The sequence below is a fragment of the Branchiostoma lanceolatum genome, chromosome 4 (genome assembly GCF_035083965.1).
Source record: "Branchiostoma lanceolatum isolate klBraLanc5 chromosome 4, klBraLanc5.hap2, whole genome shotgun sequence".
Lineage (NCBI taxonomy): Eukaryota > Metazoa > Chordata > Leptocardii > Amphioxiformes > Branchiostomatidae > Branchiostoma > Branchiostoma lanceolatum.
In genome coordinates this window covers 16,689,057-16,709,393 of record NC_089725.1, presented here as the reverse complement: position 1 = coordinate 16,709,393, position 20,337 = coordinate 16,689,057, and the positions used below count along the sequence as shown (strand labels likewise).

The window sequence follows — 20,337 nt, the reverse complement described above, 5'->3', positions numbered from 1 at the left end:
GCTTGATGAAACTCGATCAACGATACAAAGTTTTAAGGATAACTGATGAGTATATGATGATACACATACTCTCCAAGCAGGTTAGGCTCCAGCTTGTTTTTGACGTCTTTTTATCATTATTTGGCTTTTGTTTGTCCACCAGCCAAATCACTGCGGACGAAAAGAAAACCTGACAAAATAGCCTGACAAAAACACCTGAAATGATGTCAGAAACAAGCCTGAGTCTAACCTCTGCTTGGATAGTATAAATCGCAATGTTAACTGTTCTAGAGTAACTAAGAAAAGACTACAGGATGCATCAGGCCTAGGAATATTGTAAACAGAATAGCCAATCATCACCGATGTGTTATATGATTGGAATGCTAATAAGTTGCCAATCTAAAGGGAGCCAGCACATGGCTGATGTACAACCTGTTATTGGTTATGCCTTGTATACAAATAATTGAATCTTAATAAGCATTATATTATTTACGCATATAGATTTTGTTTTTTTCAAATAATAGCATGGTCATTCCAGATGCTAACTTTTCAGGAACCTATACTATGGAAAAATGCAGTATTTTATTTTGCATAGTGTTATTTTCCTAACAGACTGAATGCTTATATTTTACCTGAGATAGTAATGTAGAAGGTAAAAGGTAGAAAAAAAAACACTCTTTGCACCTTAAGAATTCAACATGTACAGCTTTGCATTGTTACAATGTTAGAATATCATGTAACACAGATTCTTTGAATGATGAGTCACTCCCAGGAGTAACCAAGAAGTGTGTATTATGTATGTAGCTCAGGCATATTTGGATAACTTAAACTTGTGAATGAACAATCTGTATACTGAATGATTTATGAAGTATCTCCTACTGAATTTTTCATTTGGATGATACAGTGTTTACCTGCATAAATGGAAAAACAACAACAGTGTTTGTACTGAGTACAAAGGTGGATCCAGATTTAAGAAGGCTATACCACTTTACATTACCAGGTGGCAAGCTAGGACCTACTTTGGTGCAATATCTATCAAAGTCAATTTAATCCACAGGTGGTGTTTACTTTCAGACTGACCCAGTCCTGTCACACTTAGGATCCAACTTGCCCACATAAATGCCAATATATCTACCAGGGATGCCTCTCCAGCTGCCCATATTGTCTGCACCAATAGTTTAAGAGGTCATAAATCCCTGTGGTTACCTGGTCATTCTGGGCTTTCTTTCTTGGGAGCCGGTGGGATTAGAATATGGACATAAAAGGTTCACATATTCTCATTTTTCAATGTCATAGGTCATAGGCAAGTTCCAAATTGTTGATCTTTTTCATTAAATACATCTAGAATCTGTTTGTGCCTATAATATCATGAGTAATTGGAAATAATCTAAAAAGAATTCTGGCAAAGATTTATTAATGTCTCTATATTGTTTATTGTGATCAGTGAATGATCACTGTCTTAAGGTATCATTGATGATGATTATGACTGGGCTTACATCTTTGATTGCGGTGAGGTCATGAGGTCATTTTATTATCTTTGTAAGCTTCTTGTATGATCTTTCCTTTTGCAAAATGCTTTGTTTGACTAGGCAAAGATATCAATGTGTCAAAGAAAAGAACTGCGAAAAGATAGAGATAAAATGAAATAATGCAGCCATGCAATCTACGTCACTGTATCTGATGATTGCAAATGATAACTGCGCAAGTCTTATTAAGCAGCCAGTTTATGCACCACACCAGCTATCATTTTATTGATATATATCTGTTGTAGGCAACAATGCAACAATGAAACTTAAGGTTCAAAGTACTCAACCTGTACGGGTGAAAATGCAACATGCAAAATGTATTTGTAAATTCGGTACCAATATGTGGCTTTGCTGCCAATCTGGTTGTGCAATGGTGCCCCTCAGGCCTCATTACGAATGTGTAATTTGAAGCACCACATTCACACAATGGCTTTTAGTATTTGATGTGCCTTTTTATCGATCACGCTCATAGAAAGTTTGATTTCCCAAGGCCACCGGCTATTCGTGCTCATCTATATGGAAAATATGAAAAGTGCAGGAAAGTGAATAGATGGTGGATATGCTCGTCAGCAGTTACAAGTGCAGTGGCGGACATGGTTTGAATTTCACCCATAATCCATTTGACCATTGCAGTCATCTCATAATTTCTATTGCATGTACATGTAATTGTCAGGCTGCCTTCTTGGAATATGTTACTTGTCATACATGTACATGTAGGTGATTTGGAATCCTCTCGGTTCATGCCTGAGGTGGTGCATGTAATATTAAGTCTTCCAGATAAGCTTGCGACAGTTGTAAGCTTGACATGTCTGGGGTATGCAGTTATTTGCATTGATAGTTCAATGAAACTTATTCCCAAAACTTTCTCTTAAAAAATAACAATCGTCATTTAATGATTGCTCAATCAATGTGAAGGATGAACACTTCTAACACTCATTATTGTTGTACATACATGTATATTCATGTTTCAAAGGATTCAGTACTTTTTACTTTAGTTACAGATCAAAGTGAGCCAGATTAGTATGGAAGTGGTTTGATTGACGACATTGTCTCTCCATAATGAATATGAAGGTTGATGCCTTTAATTTCAGTTCTTTGCTCTCCTTATCCAGCAGCTTCTCAAGTGGGAGTGAATTAGTTCCAGCTGTGAGTTGTGAAAGTAAAGCAAGTGAATACCAATACAGATCACACAGGGAAGGAAGGGCTTCATTGGGCATTAGAGGCTTTTAGTGGAACGAGATCTGTACTAGTACCTGGTAGCTCAGGTCTTCCCACATTATAATCCACTTATCTGGTTAAGGAATTGTTTGATGATAAATGATAACAACAAACCAAATGTTATAGCATCTGACAATGAGGATATACCAATTGTTTCAGGTTCAAGCTTTACTATTGTGACCACTTCTGAAAAACACAATTAAATTTACAAAGACTTATCAAATGGCTACAGTAAAGAAATGTCATAGAATTAAGAAGAGGTCATATGCTATAAGGATTAACATAAATTCTCTTATGTATCAGGTGCGCAGCTGATTTGTTTGCAAATAAAGTTATAGATGTTACAACTTGCATGTACAACTATTTTGGTCAACTTGTCTTACCAGCATGTGATCATTTTGTTGACCTATTGTCCGTTTTCTTGGACTCTTTATGCCTTCTCTGCTGTAACCGTACCTATTTTAGATGTCCGTGAAAACCAATTACAACCTTTATGTTCAAGTTGCTATATTATTTGTATTCTGGCTAATCTTCTAAAGTCATAATTTGACATTTTATTAACATTTGTTCTGTGGTGTGAAGCTTGCATATACTTGTACCCTTGGGTTGTTTGTATTCCAGGCATGTCAGTGTCTGAGGGAATATGAAATCTAGCACATATTGACCTTTGCCATCTATTTTGCCAGAGCTATATCTGTATTGTCAGTCTGGATTTTCCACAGCATATAATTATAAAGCTTCAAAGCATGAAGGACTGTCTTTGTCACTCTGCATGTAGCGCATGGAGCCTATTTTGTATCATGACCCTGGGAAGTGTTAAACTTAATAAGCTTAAAACGTTGAACTAGAAAGTGGCAAAATATATGTAACTAATAGACTTGTATCTTAAAATTAAATAAAAGTGACTCAGATGAATAAGAGCCTACAGTGTGGTAATTGGTACCTGTTAGGATGCATGTATATCACTTTTCCTGAGATGTAGGAATCAGGCCTCTTTTATCATAACTGTCTTTTTGTTTCCCAACATGTCAAGGAAGAAATGATGTACCTTTATGTATTAATCATCAATTATAGCAAGTCAAGGGCCATTAGCATTATAGAGTCTGTTGCAGAATGGTATGTAGGTACATTGTAGTCGTAGAATGCAAGCGAGATGACCAACTATGAAATAAGATATATTAGTGACAGATGAAATTGTTTAAAGAATATTTAAAGTGTTATTACCATTCCTGTCAATAGATCTATTAAGATAATTCACATTACATCTAACATTTTTGTCCAATACTGTAGTAGTATGTACATGTAACTAAAGTGCTGCCGCAAACTTAAAACCATCGCGAACACTCCATTTTTGCCTTATCGCGAAATAAAAACTAAGCGAACTTAAATGCATTTTACACACAATTACAGTATGTGCAGAGCTCAGAGTACCGCCTACAAATGTAGGTTAGTGCAAGTACTTCTTATAATCTGATGTCTATTTGTACCTAACCTGCACTAGTATAGCCTACAGGTTCTGGGTACATAAATGTATGCAGAGTTTTGAATACTGCACTTAAGGTCTCACTTCTGTATTACTCCGAGTGGGTACCCTAAAAGAGTCCGTTGCCCAAAAAAATGAACGGCTGCATGTACGTGTGTCTTTATCGGTGTAAAAATCCCGTTTAGCTATCCCAGCCGATATCAAGCGTCAAACTAATGAAAGCTTGTTTGTAACGGAAGAAATTAACAGGTAAAGTTCGGCAGCCGCGCGCGAGGTCGGACGTCCACAGCCGGACGTTGGCGGTAATTCGGTCGATCACTTGCAGCTGGAAAGTGCCTATTTAGGGGGTCTAGCTAAGTGCCGTTTGTAATTGCCATAAAAAGGTATTGTATGCCAACTGGTAGTTGGCAATTTTTTCAAATGATCTAGGGTAGATGAGCTCAACAGAGAATGAATGACATTGGTGCATTTCTTATAGCTTCATTACGAACGCGCCCATGTAAAACACGTTTTATAACATGTAAGCCTATGGAGTGAAAAAACTCATGAATGAGACCTTTATACATGCAGTTACTAGTACCACCTGTGAAATGCTAAGTAAAGAATCAAACAAAATGATTTCTTAACAGTTTCCTGGTTGATCCATACTGAATAGAACCTACATTTCCAGCAGAGGGGTGTAGGTATCATTTTGCATGTCACCTACCTAATTGCAGGTATTCAGGAAACATATTTTGAAACCTTATGTTGCTGTTCACGAGGCCAATTTAGGGCAATGCCTTAACAGGTAATCCGGTAGTTGGGGTGGCTGTAATGCCTTTGAACAGTGATGTATAGGGGGATGAAGCTTGGTGTTGCCTGGATAGGTCAACGATATTCCAGTGTAAACCAGCAATATTGGCTCATCGGGCATCTTGCGTTTTCTGGGTCAGATGTTTTGCTCAAGTGATTTACGAAGCCCATAATCCATTAATCGACAACAATACACCTTTTATAAGTGATGAGAATGATATACGTCCAAACTGGCTGACAGGTTTTTAATAACCGCATCTCAGGCGAGCAAATTTGTCATTCCAATTATGAGGTCTTTTTGATATGAAGGATCATCTGTCATTTGTTGTATTCGAGTGTGGCCACTTTTTGAAAAAAATTGATAGCTTTAACCCTTTCACAATACATAAGTGCTCCAAGAAATCGAGCAAGGTTAATATTCCTTGCCATTGATGTAACAAGTGCCTTTGTACGTATGTAGGTGTGTATCTGAAAAGAAGGCCATGGCCATGAAGCAGTTAGTGCATTAGTCAGAAGTATTCTGGTCAGGTGCTGGGGTCCTGGCTTTATAAATAATGGAAGAAATACACCAGGGTCTTCCCTGTGATACAGCATAAGCTTGTGTATTTTCTAACTCGTTAGTTGCTAAGCTTAACTTAGTCAAAATAAACTGTTGGGAGCTTATTCCCTTCCCAATGTCTCCTATGAGGAAAAAAGGTCACCACCCGTATTACTGGTAGCCATTTTATGCATATACAGTAACATATGAAATAGGAAACATTTGTGTGTGGTGACCATATCACTGAAAGGTGTGAAGAGTGTGTTACATTTCTTAATATAACTTATATTTTTTTCTTTAAACCTTTAAAGCAGTAAGTATCCATATATATTCATATATCATAATGGTTTTCAGATCCCAATTGTGATGGTACGCAATGCACAGGTTCTATTATTAGTGTAAGTAACAATATGATAATCTAGTCCTTTTTTAGGACTTATGTGAAGGACTTACATCTATAGATATTTGATGTACATGTTTCTGTGACAATCCAAAATGCCAGGTTAATGTTGTCTTGATAAAGGTTGACTATCAGAGAGCCCATGCTATATTGCAAAATTATTGATATTGATTGACCTTATTGTGGCAGGAGCATCAGACTATCAGGCAGAAAACGTATATTAAAGTGCAAATCAAATTATCTATGGCAGCATCAGAAGAAGCATTTTTGTAGCACAAATCTGCAGCCAAGATGCATTTTGAACCACTGCATAAAAATTGCAACATGGAGTATTTGTGATGATGTCCATTGGGAACATTCATCAGAGCAGAATGTCTCATTAATAATGCCTGCAAAGGAACACTTTGCCCTATCATCCATTTAGCCAGTTGCGCTCCATTCACCTCTGTTCTATTTGTTATCCTTTACAGCAGAGAGGTAGCTATGTAGTAATTGACAGAACATATGAATTTTCATCTTCAGGAGATAGATATTGCTAATTTCTTACAGTTTTCAGGGGTTGAATTTTGTACAGATGATGATTTAAGGAGCAGAAATTAATAGCCCACAAATGCAGTGTGCTTGCTGCATATTCATTAAATTTTCATGACGTGGGAAGAAGGGCAAATGCTGTCAGTTGCAACGATTACTGTAAGTCTGCTAGATTGTAGGAAAGATGTATGAGTATTTTGTTGACAGAATGAATGAACTGGGTATGTGTTTCAACAAAGAATTTTTGCAGGGAGGAGTAACCATCTCTTCTTATGTTATTTAACTATACTGTTCAGTCTGTGTGTGAAAAACAGATGATATGTTATGATTATCTGTCATGAATAGACCCAGTGGGTGTTGGCTGATAAATTGACCTGTGACCCCTCATGACTATATGAATGTGCTTTTCCCTCCATTTGTAATTTCAATGGAAAGCCATACATGTATATACAACTTGTATGATACAGCCCACATGTCCACAATGTTTTCTTTCTTTTTATTTTTATTTTTATTTTTAATTTTCTATATAGAACATGTATATAAAACAGAAAAAGAGAAGCTAATTAAATCAAGCTCTCACTCGGAGAGTAATCTGCAAAATAGATACAATTTTGACTGATTTTTTATGTTGTTTTATGTTAAGAGATGGAGATAGAGATAGAGAGAGAAAGAGAGAGGGAGAGAGAGAGTGTGTGTACATCATAATTGTTTTATGCATTGTTTGCTAACGTTAACATCCAATGACTGGTTTACCACATGGCTGATAAATGTGGTGAAATTGGAAAAATCCCAGGCAAACTTGTCAGGATTGATGTGTATGTGGTCGTTGCCGGCAATTTATGATTCAATGTCTGTACCAGGCACAGGCCTGTGTGCTGCTGATAGGACACTAATTGTATGCTGCAGGCTTGGCTTGGGGTGTTGGAACGTAACTGTGTATTATTAACAGTTACGGCAAGCACCTCAAAGGGACAGTTGTGTGGTCTACCAAAGCAGGGCAGATTTACCAGGGTTAATGGTGTCATGTCTCTGCTGCAGAAGAATGAATTTGACAGTCACATGAATCAACAGGACTCAAATTTGTTTTCGTTACTTTCTGCATATCGTTACTTGATTATCAACAATTAGAAGATCTGGATCATCTTGCACTCACTGTATATTGCATAGCACCTAAAGGTGATTTTCCTTTTTTTAAATGCCTTCTTGCTGCATATTTGTTCTGCAAAAAGTCTAGTGAATAATTAACTTGAGTGTAGTTGGCATGGCTTGATGAAGTTATGTTTGTGTAATATCACCTTAAGGTAATGCCCAATTTATGTCAGAAGGTAATACTTAAGCAGTGCAAAAACACATTACAGGTACATTTTCAACATAGACCTTTGTCACTCCCTCCCGGATCCTGTGATGTCATTTCCAGGCTTCAGTGCCAACTTAAGATTCTACAAGAGTGTCTTCAATTTGTTGAACTTGATATCTTCCTTACCAGAGCATAGCACAGGTACCTGAGAAGTCTACCTGGCAACTCATTAAAATGCAGAGCGTACAGTTGCCATATGCAGCATTGTTGAGTGATGTTATAGGTTACAACATGGCTGTCTCAGGAACAAAATCAGGTACAAGATTAATACTGCTAGAGTTAGGTACATGTATGCAGGCTATTTCTATATTTCGTTCACATTGTTTATCGTTTTATTGTTTAGCTGGTTACAAATGTACTTTATTTTTGTATCACATTGGAATCCTGACATACAGTTGAAGAGTATATATTAACTTAACTATGAAGGTTCAACAGAGATGTGTATTGCTTGGTCCTGAAGCACTACTGTTTCTGGTCAATTTCTTGTTTTTCCATCAATTGCCTTATCTAACAATAACATACTGTGATTATTAAGCTGTCCATACAGAAATCATAAGAAAAGGATAATTGCATTATGCCATAGTTATTTGATCATGTATAAAAGAGACATGGCAAGCCAAGGTGTTTTTGAACAACAAGGACAGTGTCTTCTTACAGCCTTGTAGATACTGCTTTGTAACAGAAAATAAGTTCTTTTGTTAATGCAATTACATGCATTATTGACAAATGGATGTTGTTATTAGTTACAAATATCCACGCTGTCATTGCATACTTTTACACAAAGGACCTAGAGTGCATTGTTACTGCCTGTATTCTGATTTCTGAATTTTGTAGGTATTTTGTTGAGATTGTTTGAAGACTGTCCTTGGTGCTGAAATGATAGCCACTTGATCTTTCGGTCAGCATTTCTAAAGCCATTGTTAAAGAGTTACCTACTTTTCATTAGTGTTCAAAACTTGATTCTATCTGGTGTTTTCAAGTCAATCATCACCTCATACATAATATCCTGTGCCTGGCATTTCTACATGGGAAGCCAAGGGCAGGCTACCCTTACTTGTGGTTATATTTGGGGCAACATGATGAATACCATTATTCTTAATAGTGGTTCAGCTCAGTGCTGGATGTTAGCCAGGTTTACCTGCTATTAGCCTCATATTTGTCATTGTCCTATCATTTTTAAAACCAAAGTAGTCCCATGACTTGATATCTTATTGATATATGTAGCTTGTTCGATATGTACAAACAACTTTTTTGTAGAAAAAAAGGAAGTTAAGGTTGAAATTGCTTAATTCACATTCAACAAACAGTTTTTGATTCCATACGCCCTGCTTCAATTCATTAATGACTTTGATCCGTCGTAATTTCTTCATGAAGGCTTTTCCCTGAATGTTCTTTCACATGTTATTTGATTTAATTATATCTGGGAATTTGTGAACTTTTGAATAAGACATTTTTATTACTCAACAATAAGTGTGAATGTGTACATGTACATTGTAGGTTTCAACACATTGATTTCTTGGTAGGTCATTGGAGCGCAGACAATACATGTAATACCCTTCCCTCTCAACACTTCTTGTCGTGAACTCCTGGCTCACATGTACCTTTGAGTAACATCCTTCCCCCTTCTTCCTGTTCCAGTCTTGCCCTTCATCCAGAAAAAGTACTGGTTGCGACAGGCCAGGTGGGGAAGGATCCCTACATCTGTGTGTGGGACACCTACAGCACCCAGACCATCTCCATCCTCAAGGATGGGCACACCCATGGCGTGGCAGCTCTGGCCTTCGATAAGGAAGGCAATGTGAGTACCAGATTGTTTTCATTATGAGTCACTCTTAAGCTTTATTAATCACTAGGATTAATGGGCTCAAACAGGAAATTGGATTAGGAAGATTGGACCTTTAAAAAAAATGTGTATGATACTTTTTAGAGTAAAAGTATAGTATCCTACAGTATAGATCTCAAATACCTTCCCATCTAGTTAAGTGCAAAACATGATCAAAAGTGGTCAAATTTGTATGCAATCATTTAACAAATTATGAAAGCTATTAAGTTCGGTAAAAGGATCTATTTTCTAATTGGTGATACTGTCTTCATATGCCGTTTGTTTGATGATTGTGTTCCTTTTGAATAAAACGCGATGGTTATTTCCAAACCTAACTTATGCTCATTCCCAATAATCTCCGGGAGCCGTTAATGTTGATGCTAAGTGAAAAATCAATCACTTCCCTCTCAGAAAAAATGAGATCCTTCCCCTTCCGTTTGACATCACGATGAAGCTGTGGTACCATAAGGGATCTGCTGACACATGAAAGCACTTAGCTATTCTCATCACATATATGTAGAACATGTCTACACTGTGGGCCAAAAAGAAGCTTTCCTCCACAGCAGCCTAACCAGAGTCTTGAACCACAAGGAGGCTTCATGCTCAATGGGCTGTTTGATGTGTAAAGCAGGGATGAAGGGCAAAATGGCTAAAGTATGTTTTTGGAATACAAATATCAGATCACACCAATCTAATGTCTTGGTTTTTGGGTTCATTCTTTAATGATTTGATTTACAAAAAGTACCTTTTAGGATGTTAGCCAATCCCCATAAGCTCATATTTTGGCATTAAAAGTTGAAGAATCCAAGGTTTGCAATCTGTCCACTGCAAAGCATGTAAGTGGGATCTGGAAGAATATTGAGAGCATAGATCATTGTCAAGTAAAGCTCATTGTGGTGCCGAAAGGAAACATCTATCTTTTGTAAATTTCTGTAGTTGTGATAGTGATTGATAGCGGAGATCACAGTGGTAATCAAAATGCTCTCTAACTGTAACTTTTGAAACTTGAACTTCGACAGAGGCTGGCATCGGTTGGGCTGGATGGAGCCAACACGATAAATGTGTGGGACTGGAAGAAGGGCAAGATCATCTCTACAACCAAGGGGCACACTGATCGGGTAAGATAACTGGCTGTACCTTTTACCGCTAACTTTTCTCTTTCTCTGTCAAGTTTATTCTGTAACCAGTGCATTATTTGGATGACATTCGCGGGTGCATCGATTTTTGTTTTAGGCCATACTGTAAAGCGTAAAAAGTGAATTGAAAAAAATATTTTGGGAAACGGATACTTAAGTCGTAGAATGCCAAAGTCAATCCCAAAGTCGAAGAAGGAGTTTTGAAAGAACAAAAATGAAGAATTTTTGGTATGCCAAACTCTGTGTGTTTAGTTTTGTTCATCGTTCCTGACAACGTAGATTTGAAAATGTTGACAATTTTTTTTTTCAAATTTGTTTTTCATTTGCTCGCTTGCATCAGTTTTTGGGCCCCCAGGCAATGACATCTATATAATCGAACCAACATGGCTTTCGAAAGAAAAAAAGAAAAAAATGTAGCATTTTTCCAAATTTCTTCAGTACAAAAATATCACCTGTAAATGATACTGTTATATGGATGAAAGGTTAATCAAGTAATGATAAAAACCTTGATTGAGGTCATAGTGTAAGTCATTATCTTTCTATTCAACTGTCAGCATCAAATGAAGGTCACCGTTTTCCCCTCCCCTCAATCTGTGCTTTAGGAGTAAAAGTCATTCAAGTATGGAAGTCATTTGTATGAATTGGCATGCGACTCTTTCACTGTGTCATCTGAGACCTAATCACTTACACTTAATCAGTCTAAGTTAGATCTCATCGCAAATTGCAGAATATAAGTGCACATATAGGACATGGGGAATTAGGTTCCACTTGCATAAGATGTTGTAGCTGAGTTGATTAAATGAAACCTTTTTCAAGGGTTTCCACAATCATTAGCTCTCAGCATTTTGTATTCTCTGACTATGGAGTAGGTGAATGAAGCAGCATTGTACATGCTTGTATTTAAGAGCATCTCTTTCTAATACACTGTCTTGAATTGCTGCAAGACTAGCAACTTGTCAAGTGAGCCTGTGTGCTGTGTGTGTAATTAGCATACAAAAAGCTGCAAATGTGAAATGTGATTTATTTTTGACCCTGTTGTTGTCCCTGTACTCCTTGAAGAGGTCCCTTGGTATGACTTGTGACAGTCCATGAACTGACATTTGAATTACTTCTGAGCCATTGAGTACATCCTTCAAGTTCTCATGGGTATCCATGATTGATTTGGAGTTTAAGATCCTGTCGCTTACAAGCAAAAGTATAGCACCAGCACTCACTACTCACGATTTATCTACTTGATGACTCATGTGTTGGCTTAATTAAGCGTGTTGCTACATTTGTCAGATTTTGCAAATTTGTTATTCATGCTGTCAGGATTTGAATGAAAAACTGAAGCACCATGTCTGAGTAAGACTTACCTATATCATATGTGAAGGAGGTTCCAGATCTATGCATTCTGTACTCATTATGTATGTGTGTGTCTCAAAATGCATTTAGATATCTCAGATTATCCGTCAAAGTACATTTAAAGTAAGCTGATTATAGATTGCTTCATCTCCAGCTCTTGACACATGTAAATATAACATGAGTGCTGTATGCCAACTTCTATTTTGGGACCCTTCATCTTGTTATAGACTTAATTGCCGCTATATGTTGTTGTGTCTCATGCTTGACTTGTTCATCTTTTCTGCCAACAGATCTTCGATATCCAGTGGGACCCCTACAACAAGAACCGCCTAGTCAGCTGTGGCGTCAAGCACATCAAGTTCTGGACACTGTGTGGAAATGCCCTGACTGCCAAAAAGGGCATCTTTGGGAAAGTTGGGGAGATTCAGACCATCCTGTGCCTTGCATTTGCCCCGGACGAGGTTACCTTCACAGGGGTGCTCAATGGGGATGTCTACATGTGGAAAGGCAACAATCTCACTAGGGTCATACAGAATGCTCACAATGTAAGTGGATGTCGTAGTTCTTTCATTCTTTTAATTTTGTTTGGCTCATCTTGCCTCAGACCCTTTCATTTTCAGTGATTTTTATGTTGTAACACATTGCTTGGCTTGCCAAACTCACCTGATTTTCACATTCTGGAATGAAGTCATGTCGTTTCCAACCACCTCATTTTGAGGTAATTGAGCACCTGCTATAACAATTACAAAATAGCTGATAAGAGCTCCAATCATTAGAAATGTCATCTTGCATTTGTCTCCTCCCACTACTTAGTCCTCCTGGAAGAAACCTGGCTCGCTGGTAAGTTCCATAATCTTGCCATGAAAGCTGTATGCACTGTAAATATTTGTGCAATAAGTCCCCTTCTCTAGATCTGTTCACCAGTCACCACAACTATTTTTGTGTTTGTGTGAACAAGTTTCAAACTTTTGCTTTAAAAGTGTTGTGTCTGTGGTAGATTGTGGCTGTTGGTAAATTGTGATGTAAATCACACACAGTCTCTCCAAGTGCTTGCATACAATGTACATCACTTTCACAATGTCACTTGGAGTTGGCTTCTCCTGGCCAATCAGTGGACTTCATGGGCCCAGCTAAAACGATGGCAAACATGTGTACAATATGGGACCAACAGCTGGAAGTCTTGCCATGTAGAAAATATCAATTTTCTACATTATGGGCGTACAATTTTGTAACAATCAAGCTTTGATTTTGAATCAAATTTACTGTTTCCTATATTTTCCATGCTGTGTTTAACCCTTTCCACTTGGTACAGTCCCCACAACCATCCTATGTTCACTTTTACCTGTTTTCAAACCATGCATGAAAAGTTTGTTGTCCATATTTAAGAACAAAGAACACATGGTTCTTTGGTGTGCTCTTTTGCTCATGCAATGTTTCAGGGAGGCTTTCACTTAAAATGCTATGTGAAAGTGTGTGATTGTACATACAAACCATGTGTACCCCCCAATACACACAATTGAACAGAGTTACATGTATGTCATCTCTCTTCAATCTGTTACCTCCCCCATCTCAGGCCAACCTATTTCAGGAACTGGGGGTTGTAAGTAGCTCAATACTGTACCTTGCAAACCAAACTAACCCACTTACAAAATGTCAAATGTCATGAACATGCAAAACATTTCACAATGTATTACTTACAGTGTTATGAATGAATGTGGTAATACCACAGTGTAGCCTGAAATGTGAACATATGTTTGGCTCAACAGAAAATGACAGGCTAGAAAATGAAAATAGGTCACACTGACTTTTTTGTCAGATTATATTTGCAATTCAATTCAATAATATGAAACAAAAATGTGAACAGCTCTTAACTGTTCTCCTTTCAATCCAGCTGACCTTAAGCAAGTCACTCAATAAGCAAGTCTTCTAATGGTGCCTAAACATCTTAACTCGAGCAGCCTAATATTTCTCACCACTGTAACTAAAAATAGATAAATTCAATATTACATCCAAATTATTCTAATTGAAGATGAAGATGCACAAGATTGAGCAAGCCCTATGTCTTCTTTATTGTATTCTGTGGTAGAACATGACACAGGGGCTGAAGCACGTCAAGTGGTCCACTTTTATTGGTAACATCCTGGGCCCACTGAATATATGTAGAACATGTCAAGAAGTATCTTTGATCCTATAGAACTCTTTCCTGTTGTCTTCTACCCTGATTTCATGCATTTAGTACAGAAGTGTGTGCACTATTGATTTGTGTCTGTCTCTCTTATTCTTAATGTAGATGAAGGCATATCAACATGCAATTTCAATTGGATTTGACAGGAATATCGTATTCCTGTCTATTCCTGTCTATACTGTACATGTATATGTATATGGAAAAAAGTGGCTACTACACCTAGCATCTCTGTTTTCATTCTTTGTAATTGTTACCACATCAATTTTGGACTTCTGTCGCTGACACTTGAATAAACAATACAGAAACAGACCTAGCTATTTTTTTTACATCCAATAGGTTGAAGATTTTTTTAAAGTTGTAACTTGTGATAAAAGAAACACATGAATTACATTTGATACCTGGTCTGGTATTTCATTATGAGCTGTTGAGGTCAGGGGCTGTTTGATACAGTGTATGTCATCCTGTCTGTAAAGTGGCTTTAACTGGTAACACTTCAAATACAGTACATGTAAATACCAGGGTTATACCGTTATGACCAGTGAAGCTTCTTAGTTGTTGCAGGACCTCAGGTAATCATTAACAATTAAGAGATCTGCCAGCTATTATTTTCTCATGCATTTATATCTGTGTCATGTTTCCTACTAAGAATTATAATACAATTCTTAGTAGGAAACATGACACAGATATAATTTATAACCACTACAATTATATTACCTTACATACACTTAGAGATTATTCTAAGCCTATGAAATACAATTTTTATTCCAATCTGAAATATTACTGAATTCTAAATCAGGCCTACCACAATCTCTGATATGTAATCCTCTACATACATATACTCTTGGTGTTTGAAGCTCATTTATACTTACATATACCTCACTCCATGTTGCATGTGTTTTGTATTTTACCTGTATGTGTCCCAGGCTGGAATCTTCACCCTGTATGCATGTGACGAGGGCTATGCATCTGGGTCCAGAGATGGCTGTATCAAGCTGTGGGATACGGACTTCAAAACCATTGCCAAGATTGACTTGACAGAATCAGAGCATGGGTACAAAGGTAAGGTTTGCTGCAAGATGTACATAGGGAAAACAATTTTGAGTCAAACTATATCAGCCTTAAGACCATATTGGGCATTTTTGGGTAGACTCTTGTGGAATAGAGTGTGCAAAGACTGGGAACAAACAAAGTATTTGAGGGGGCAAGAGTGTTAAATATACATGTACAAAGAATGTCATTGTATTGGCTGCCATCATGGTTGAACAGATGCACTGCTCGGTGACACCTGGCCAGCTCCTGTAGTAATGGTAATTCCTTAATGCCTCAATCTTAACGACTTTATGACAGACACAACCCAAAAAATAATACGTCAATGATAGTACTAACTTTCGTAACCTTATACATGTATTCTGTTTTGCTGACTTTCCGAACTGTACTCTATATACTCTTCTCATCATTGTTTTATTTGTTGTCGTGTTTATTGACTATGGCTCCTCTTCTCTAACACACTCCATCTTGCACTTCATTTGTGATACTCTCAATCATGTTTCACTGAAAAACTGTCAGTCTGGCATGAACACTGCACCACCACATCTCCATTTCTTCCATGTCTTCTAGCCACTCCTGCACCCACCATAAGTTGGCTGCAAAAACCCCTTCCACCCTCTGCTGAGTCTAAGCCTCCGTACAAAGGTACTCATGAGTGATGTGTGTGCTCTGTCCTTATCACCAGAATCTTGCTCCTTGAGGAAGATAATGATCTGTCTTCTGTCCTTAGTGTGCTGTAGGATTTAGATGTGTAGATTAGAGTTTTAGCTGTAGAATCTTAATAGCTAGAATTCCTCTGCGAATGGTATAAAGATGTGTAAAACCACAACATTGAAGGGCTGTGCTGTCTATGTTCCAGTATAAGCTATCTACATTTTTATTTGCCCATACATACAGTTGCTTGGTTTACATACATAGGCATACATGTACACTGTACAGTATATAATAAAGCAAGAACTTTGATCCATGCTTTCTGAGCAAGCCCGTACATGTCTTGTCAGCTATTGTGGAATTTAAGATCATGGCCACTCACTTTGTGATATTATGTGAATTTTTGCTACATCTTCTACATCTATAACATTGTGAGAAGATTGATTTAGTTCAACAACTTAACCCATGGGGATTTCTGTACACTTGCGTGAAAAAAATTTGTGTCAAATGTTAAGGCTCCACTGCTAGTGACTGATCTAACACCACTCTAGGCAAGCCAATTCAGCAGGGATATTCTCAGCTGTCACTGTAGCAGTATGCAATCATGAGAATCGTAAACCTTCAGATTTTGATCTCTGGGTCTTAAGTTGATGAATTCTACTTGCTGTTGCTTGTACATGTGACTGTTACAATGTCCAGTTACTTTTGGGGTATTTCATTTCAATATTCTTGGTATGTTTGACCAAGAATATTATATTGACGATTGTGTACAATATTTTGTGTCAGAATTAGACGCATCCACCTCATTTTGTTAGTTCTGATAGAAATGGATGGTTTGATTAATGTGGTCAATTTAATGTCATTATTCCCAATAGAACCATGCAGTGTGAAGTTTCTAATGTATCTAATGTAGTACAGAATCATCAAGGGATCTCCCTCGGTTGTGTCTTTGTAATTCTCATCTTGCATAATTTAAAGCTTTGATCTCCTTTTCCACAGGTGTGCTTTTATTTTAGAAGTCTGCTGTTGACACTACTTTCTAGAATTATTTATTTATTTATTATAAGATCCCTTGTGTGAATCCATAATGTTGTTTTCCCTACTCACACCATCACAGTCTCATGATCTTCAAAATCTTCTCTATCTACCCCAGCCTGAATAACACTGTTGAACCAAGGGGAAATGTTCAAACCACAAATAAAATTGGTTTGTTTTGTATCAAAACAAGAAAAATAAAGTGAACATGTATACTTTTATATATATACACACAGTTACACCATATCTACTAGGGGTGGATACCGGTTCGGCTTAATAAGGTTCAAGTCCAAGTTTAGGTCCAGAAATTTAGGTTCAGGTCCGGACCTGGACCTGATCCTGTCCAGTTAATGTTTTGTTTTATTAGACCAATATTAAGCATAGAGAATTCATACTGACATGCACAAGTATAAAAGTTCTTGGGGAGAAGACTTTCAAGATAAACCAGTGTTTGATATTTGCATATTGCACTTGTTTCAAATGCCTTTTTTGTCAGAGGGGAGACTCAAAACACTTTTTATCAAACAAAATAGAGAAATATATTTGTACTTTGTTCAGTTTTTTTTTTACTCAGGTTTTTGGCTTTAGGTTTTTTGGACTCGGTTCTTGGATGTTATAAAGGTCTGAATCAGGTCCAGCGAACCGGTATCCACCCCTAATATCTACCATCACATTTTTAATCGAGTTACTTTCAAAAAGTTTGAAGTACATTGAATAAAAGGCAATCAAAAGACATGAAGCAATATGCACATAAGGAAGGTTAATGATTGTGTAGTTTTATATAAATTTATATGCTAGCAGATTGATTTTTCTGAAATGTTTGTCCCAGGAATGTCCATCCGAGCTGTGTGCTGGGGCGGGGACAGGATACTTGCCGGCACACAGGACAGTGAGATCTACGAGATTGCACTAAGAGAAAGAGACAAGCCCAAACTGCTCATGCAGGGTCATGCTGAGGGGGAGCTATGGGGCCTTGGTGTTCATCCAAAACAGCCTCTCTTTGTAACAGGGAGTGATGACCACAGTGTCAGGTTTGTCTCAGTTTGTTACGGTCTGCAACAATGACACCCTTTGATGCTGTTTTTTGGCTTGACAGTTATTGAGACTAGTAGATAGTGACCGGCAGGGAATGAATAAGAAAGTAAAGTTAATGCCTGACTGTTTGGATTATTACTTACAATGTAGTTTGGTTATCTGTGTGTAATGTACCAGTATCAGATACCTTTACCTGATCTCCAGTTGAGATTCATGTATTGTGTACAGCACCTAAGCCCCTGTGCAGAGTCTAACACTAGTCTCAATGTCTAGGATACTTTTTATCCTTAATGAATGGAATGCCAATCTTATCCATAGTTATTACCATAAGACATTCCTTTTTTTGTGGTAAAAAACATAATTTTGGTTAGTCTAGAAGAGAAGAAATTTAAATTTAGAAAGTTGAAGTATTCAAATATGATGACTACCGGAACTTCAAACCATGGTAGTAGATGCAAAAGCAGACTTCCAGACCAATACAGAGCCTTTAAGTGCATGTCCTTGATGGTTGACTATGATTAGATATACATTGTAGATGTAGCAGCTTAAAACATGAGACCTTTCTTCCTTTGTTCTGCAGGTTATGGAGTATGTCTGATAACACACTGCTGGCACGGTGCAACATGGACCAGGCCGTGAGATCCCTTGCTTTCAGTGCAGATGGTGGCCATCTTGCTGTCGGCATGAAAGATGGAGGCTTTACTGTCCTAAAAACTAGGTACCAGCAATCTTTTATTCTGTAACCATGTGATTTTGGAACCAGGGAGAAAATAAGTAACAGTGGAGAATAATAAAGGTGGGGGGTCCAAGATAAGTGAACTGTCCTTGAACGTGTAGGTACAAATGTAGTAGTCATGGCCATGAAAACCAAAATAGACTCTCCTGGGAGGAACTTTGTGCAGTAAATCAAGGAAGAGAGGAGATGTTTGCAAGGAAATGGAGAGGAAAAAGAAGGAAGGGACAGGCTAGTTTTAAAATTGGTTTTAACCCTTGTCCCGTTGAGCCTACAATTGTCGGTTTCCACATGCTTGTTCTGTATGCAAGCCATGACAATTGTTGGGTTGAGGGTATTTCTAGAATACGTATGTCGCACCTGCGCAGTTGTTGTAAAGCAAAGTAACTAAAAATGGGCAATATCAAACTAGTATCCTTCAAAGGTGTCTGGGCACTTCAGCAGTGGGGGTATATTTTTGCTCTGGAAATTCAGCAGGACAAGGATTAAGGTAAATGTGGGGACATCTGACCATTCAAAATGGAATTATTCAGATGAGAATATTATATTGTGAGTCACATCCTGTCGTTTTCTTTTCCTCTTAACAACTGTGCTTTAGGGAATGTTTATGGTAAATTTCCCCTGAGCTGTCAATTGCAGGATATCCGATGAAATTTGTCCATAGAAATCTGCTGGAAACATTCATCAAAAAGACGGGTTGACTGTTTGCTAGGTTATAACCTACTGGTCAGAATATGTATGGCATCCCACTTTATGTAGAGCTATTGTAATAGCATGAGATTGCCTCGGTGCGATATATGTGGCACATTATCTCCAGAATTGCAGACAGTATTGGTTCTGCCGCACTATCTGTCTTTGTCATTCTGTTTATATTGTGCTCTATTTATTTCTCTCAAATATGCCCCAGTTGCCCTCAGTGGTAGTGGTTGAAATATTCAAGCCAGATACCAGTGTGTAGCCTAGGTCATGTTGCTAAAGGTTGATTCTATTAAAACCATTTGTTGTATGTAGGAAAAAATTACCCCAAGAAATCAAAGTGAATAGTTGATGTGCACCATTTTGTGGGTTAAAGTGAATGAGGGTGTTCAAAAACTCCATTATCTGTGATATTTTGCAACTCTTACATTACCTTGCAGATCTCTGCACATTATTGTAATTTAAAGGTTATTGACATGCGGTATGGTCATTGACCACCTTTGTCTGAAGACTATTGCCTCCACACCTAATCAAATATCTCACCATTTCAATAATGCGATGACTACATCCCATACAGATGGATATACATGTGAATAATCCATTGACTGCAGTTGGTTATGGGGCAAGTATGTCTTCATCAAGCGGTTGCAAGGCCATTCCATTACTGCCTCTCCATTATTGCAATGTGGTAAGGTCCAGTTACTGGGACCGAGTACGATATACTTTCCAAGGAAAAGTCATGTGAGAACAGTGTGTATTTTTGTTCAGACACATCAAGAACATGAAACTAACTAAATTTAAGGTTTTCTTAATCTGTTATGAAGTTAAA

The 20,337-nt window shown here is 37.6% G+C and overlaps 1 protein-coding gene across 9 annotated transcripts in view; it reads left to right on the top strand.

Moving 5' to 3' along the window:
* The window catches only part of LOC136432933 (echinoderm microtubule-associated protein-like 6), a 53,451-nt gene that overhangs the window by 2,400 nt on the left and 30,714 nt on the right, over positions 1-20,337 (top strand). For 5 of the 9 annotated variants that reach the window (XM_066424591.1, XM_066424590.1, XM_066424595.1 and 2 more), the window contains exons 2-9: positions 9,463-9,622; positions 10,666-10,764; positions 12,417-12,671; positions 12,940-12,966; positions 13,700-13,726; positions 15,235-15,370; positions 17,874-18,075; positions 18,660-18,797. In XM_066424591.1, coding sequence (XP_066280688.1) covers positions 9,463-9,622; positions 10,666-10,764; positions 12,417-12,671; positions 12,940-12,966; positions 13,700-13,726; positions 15,235-15,370; positions 17,874-18,075; positions 18,660-18,797 — 1,044 coding nt within the window. The remainder of the gene's footprint in view (positions 1-9,462; positions 9,623-10,665; positions 10,765-12,416; positions 12,672-12,939; positions 12,967-13,699; positions 13,727-15,234; positions 15,371-17,873; positions 18,076-18,659; positions 18,798-20,337) is intronic. The other 4 variants (XM_066424594.1, XM_066424597.1, XM_066424598.1 and 1 more) reach the window with 2 other exon arrangements.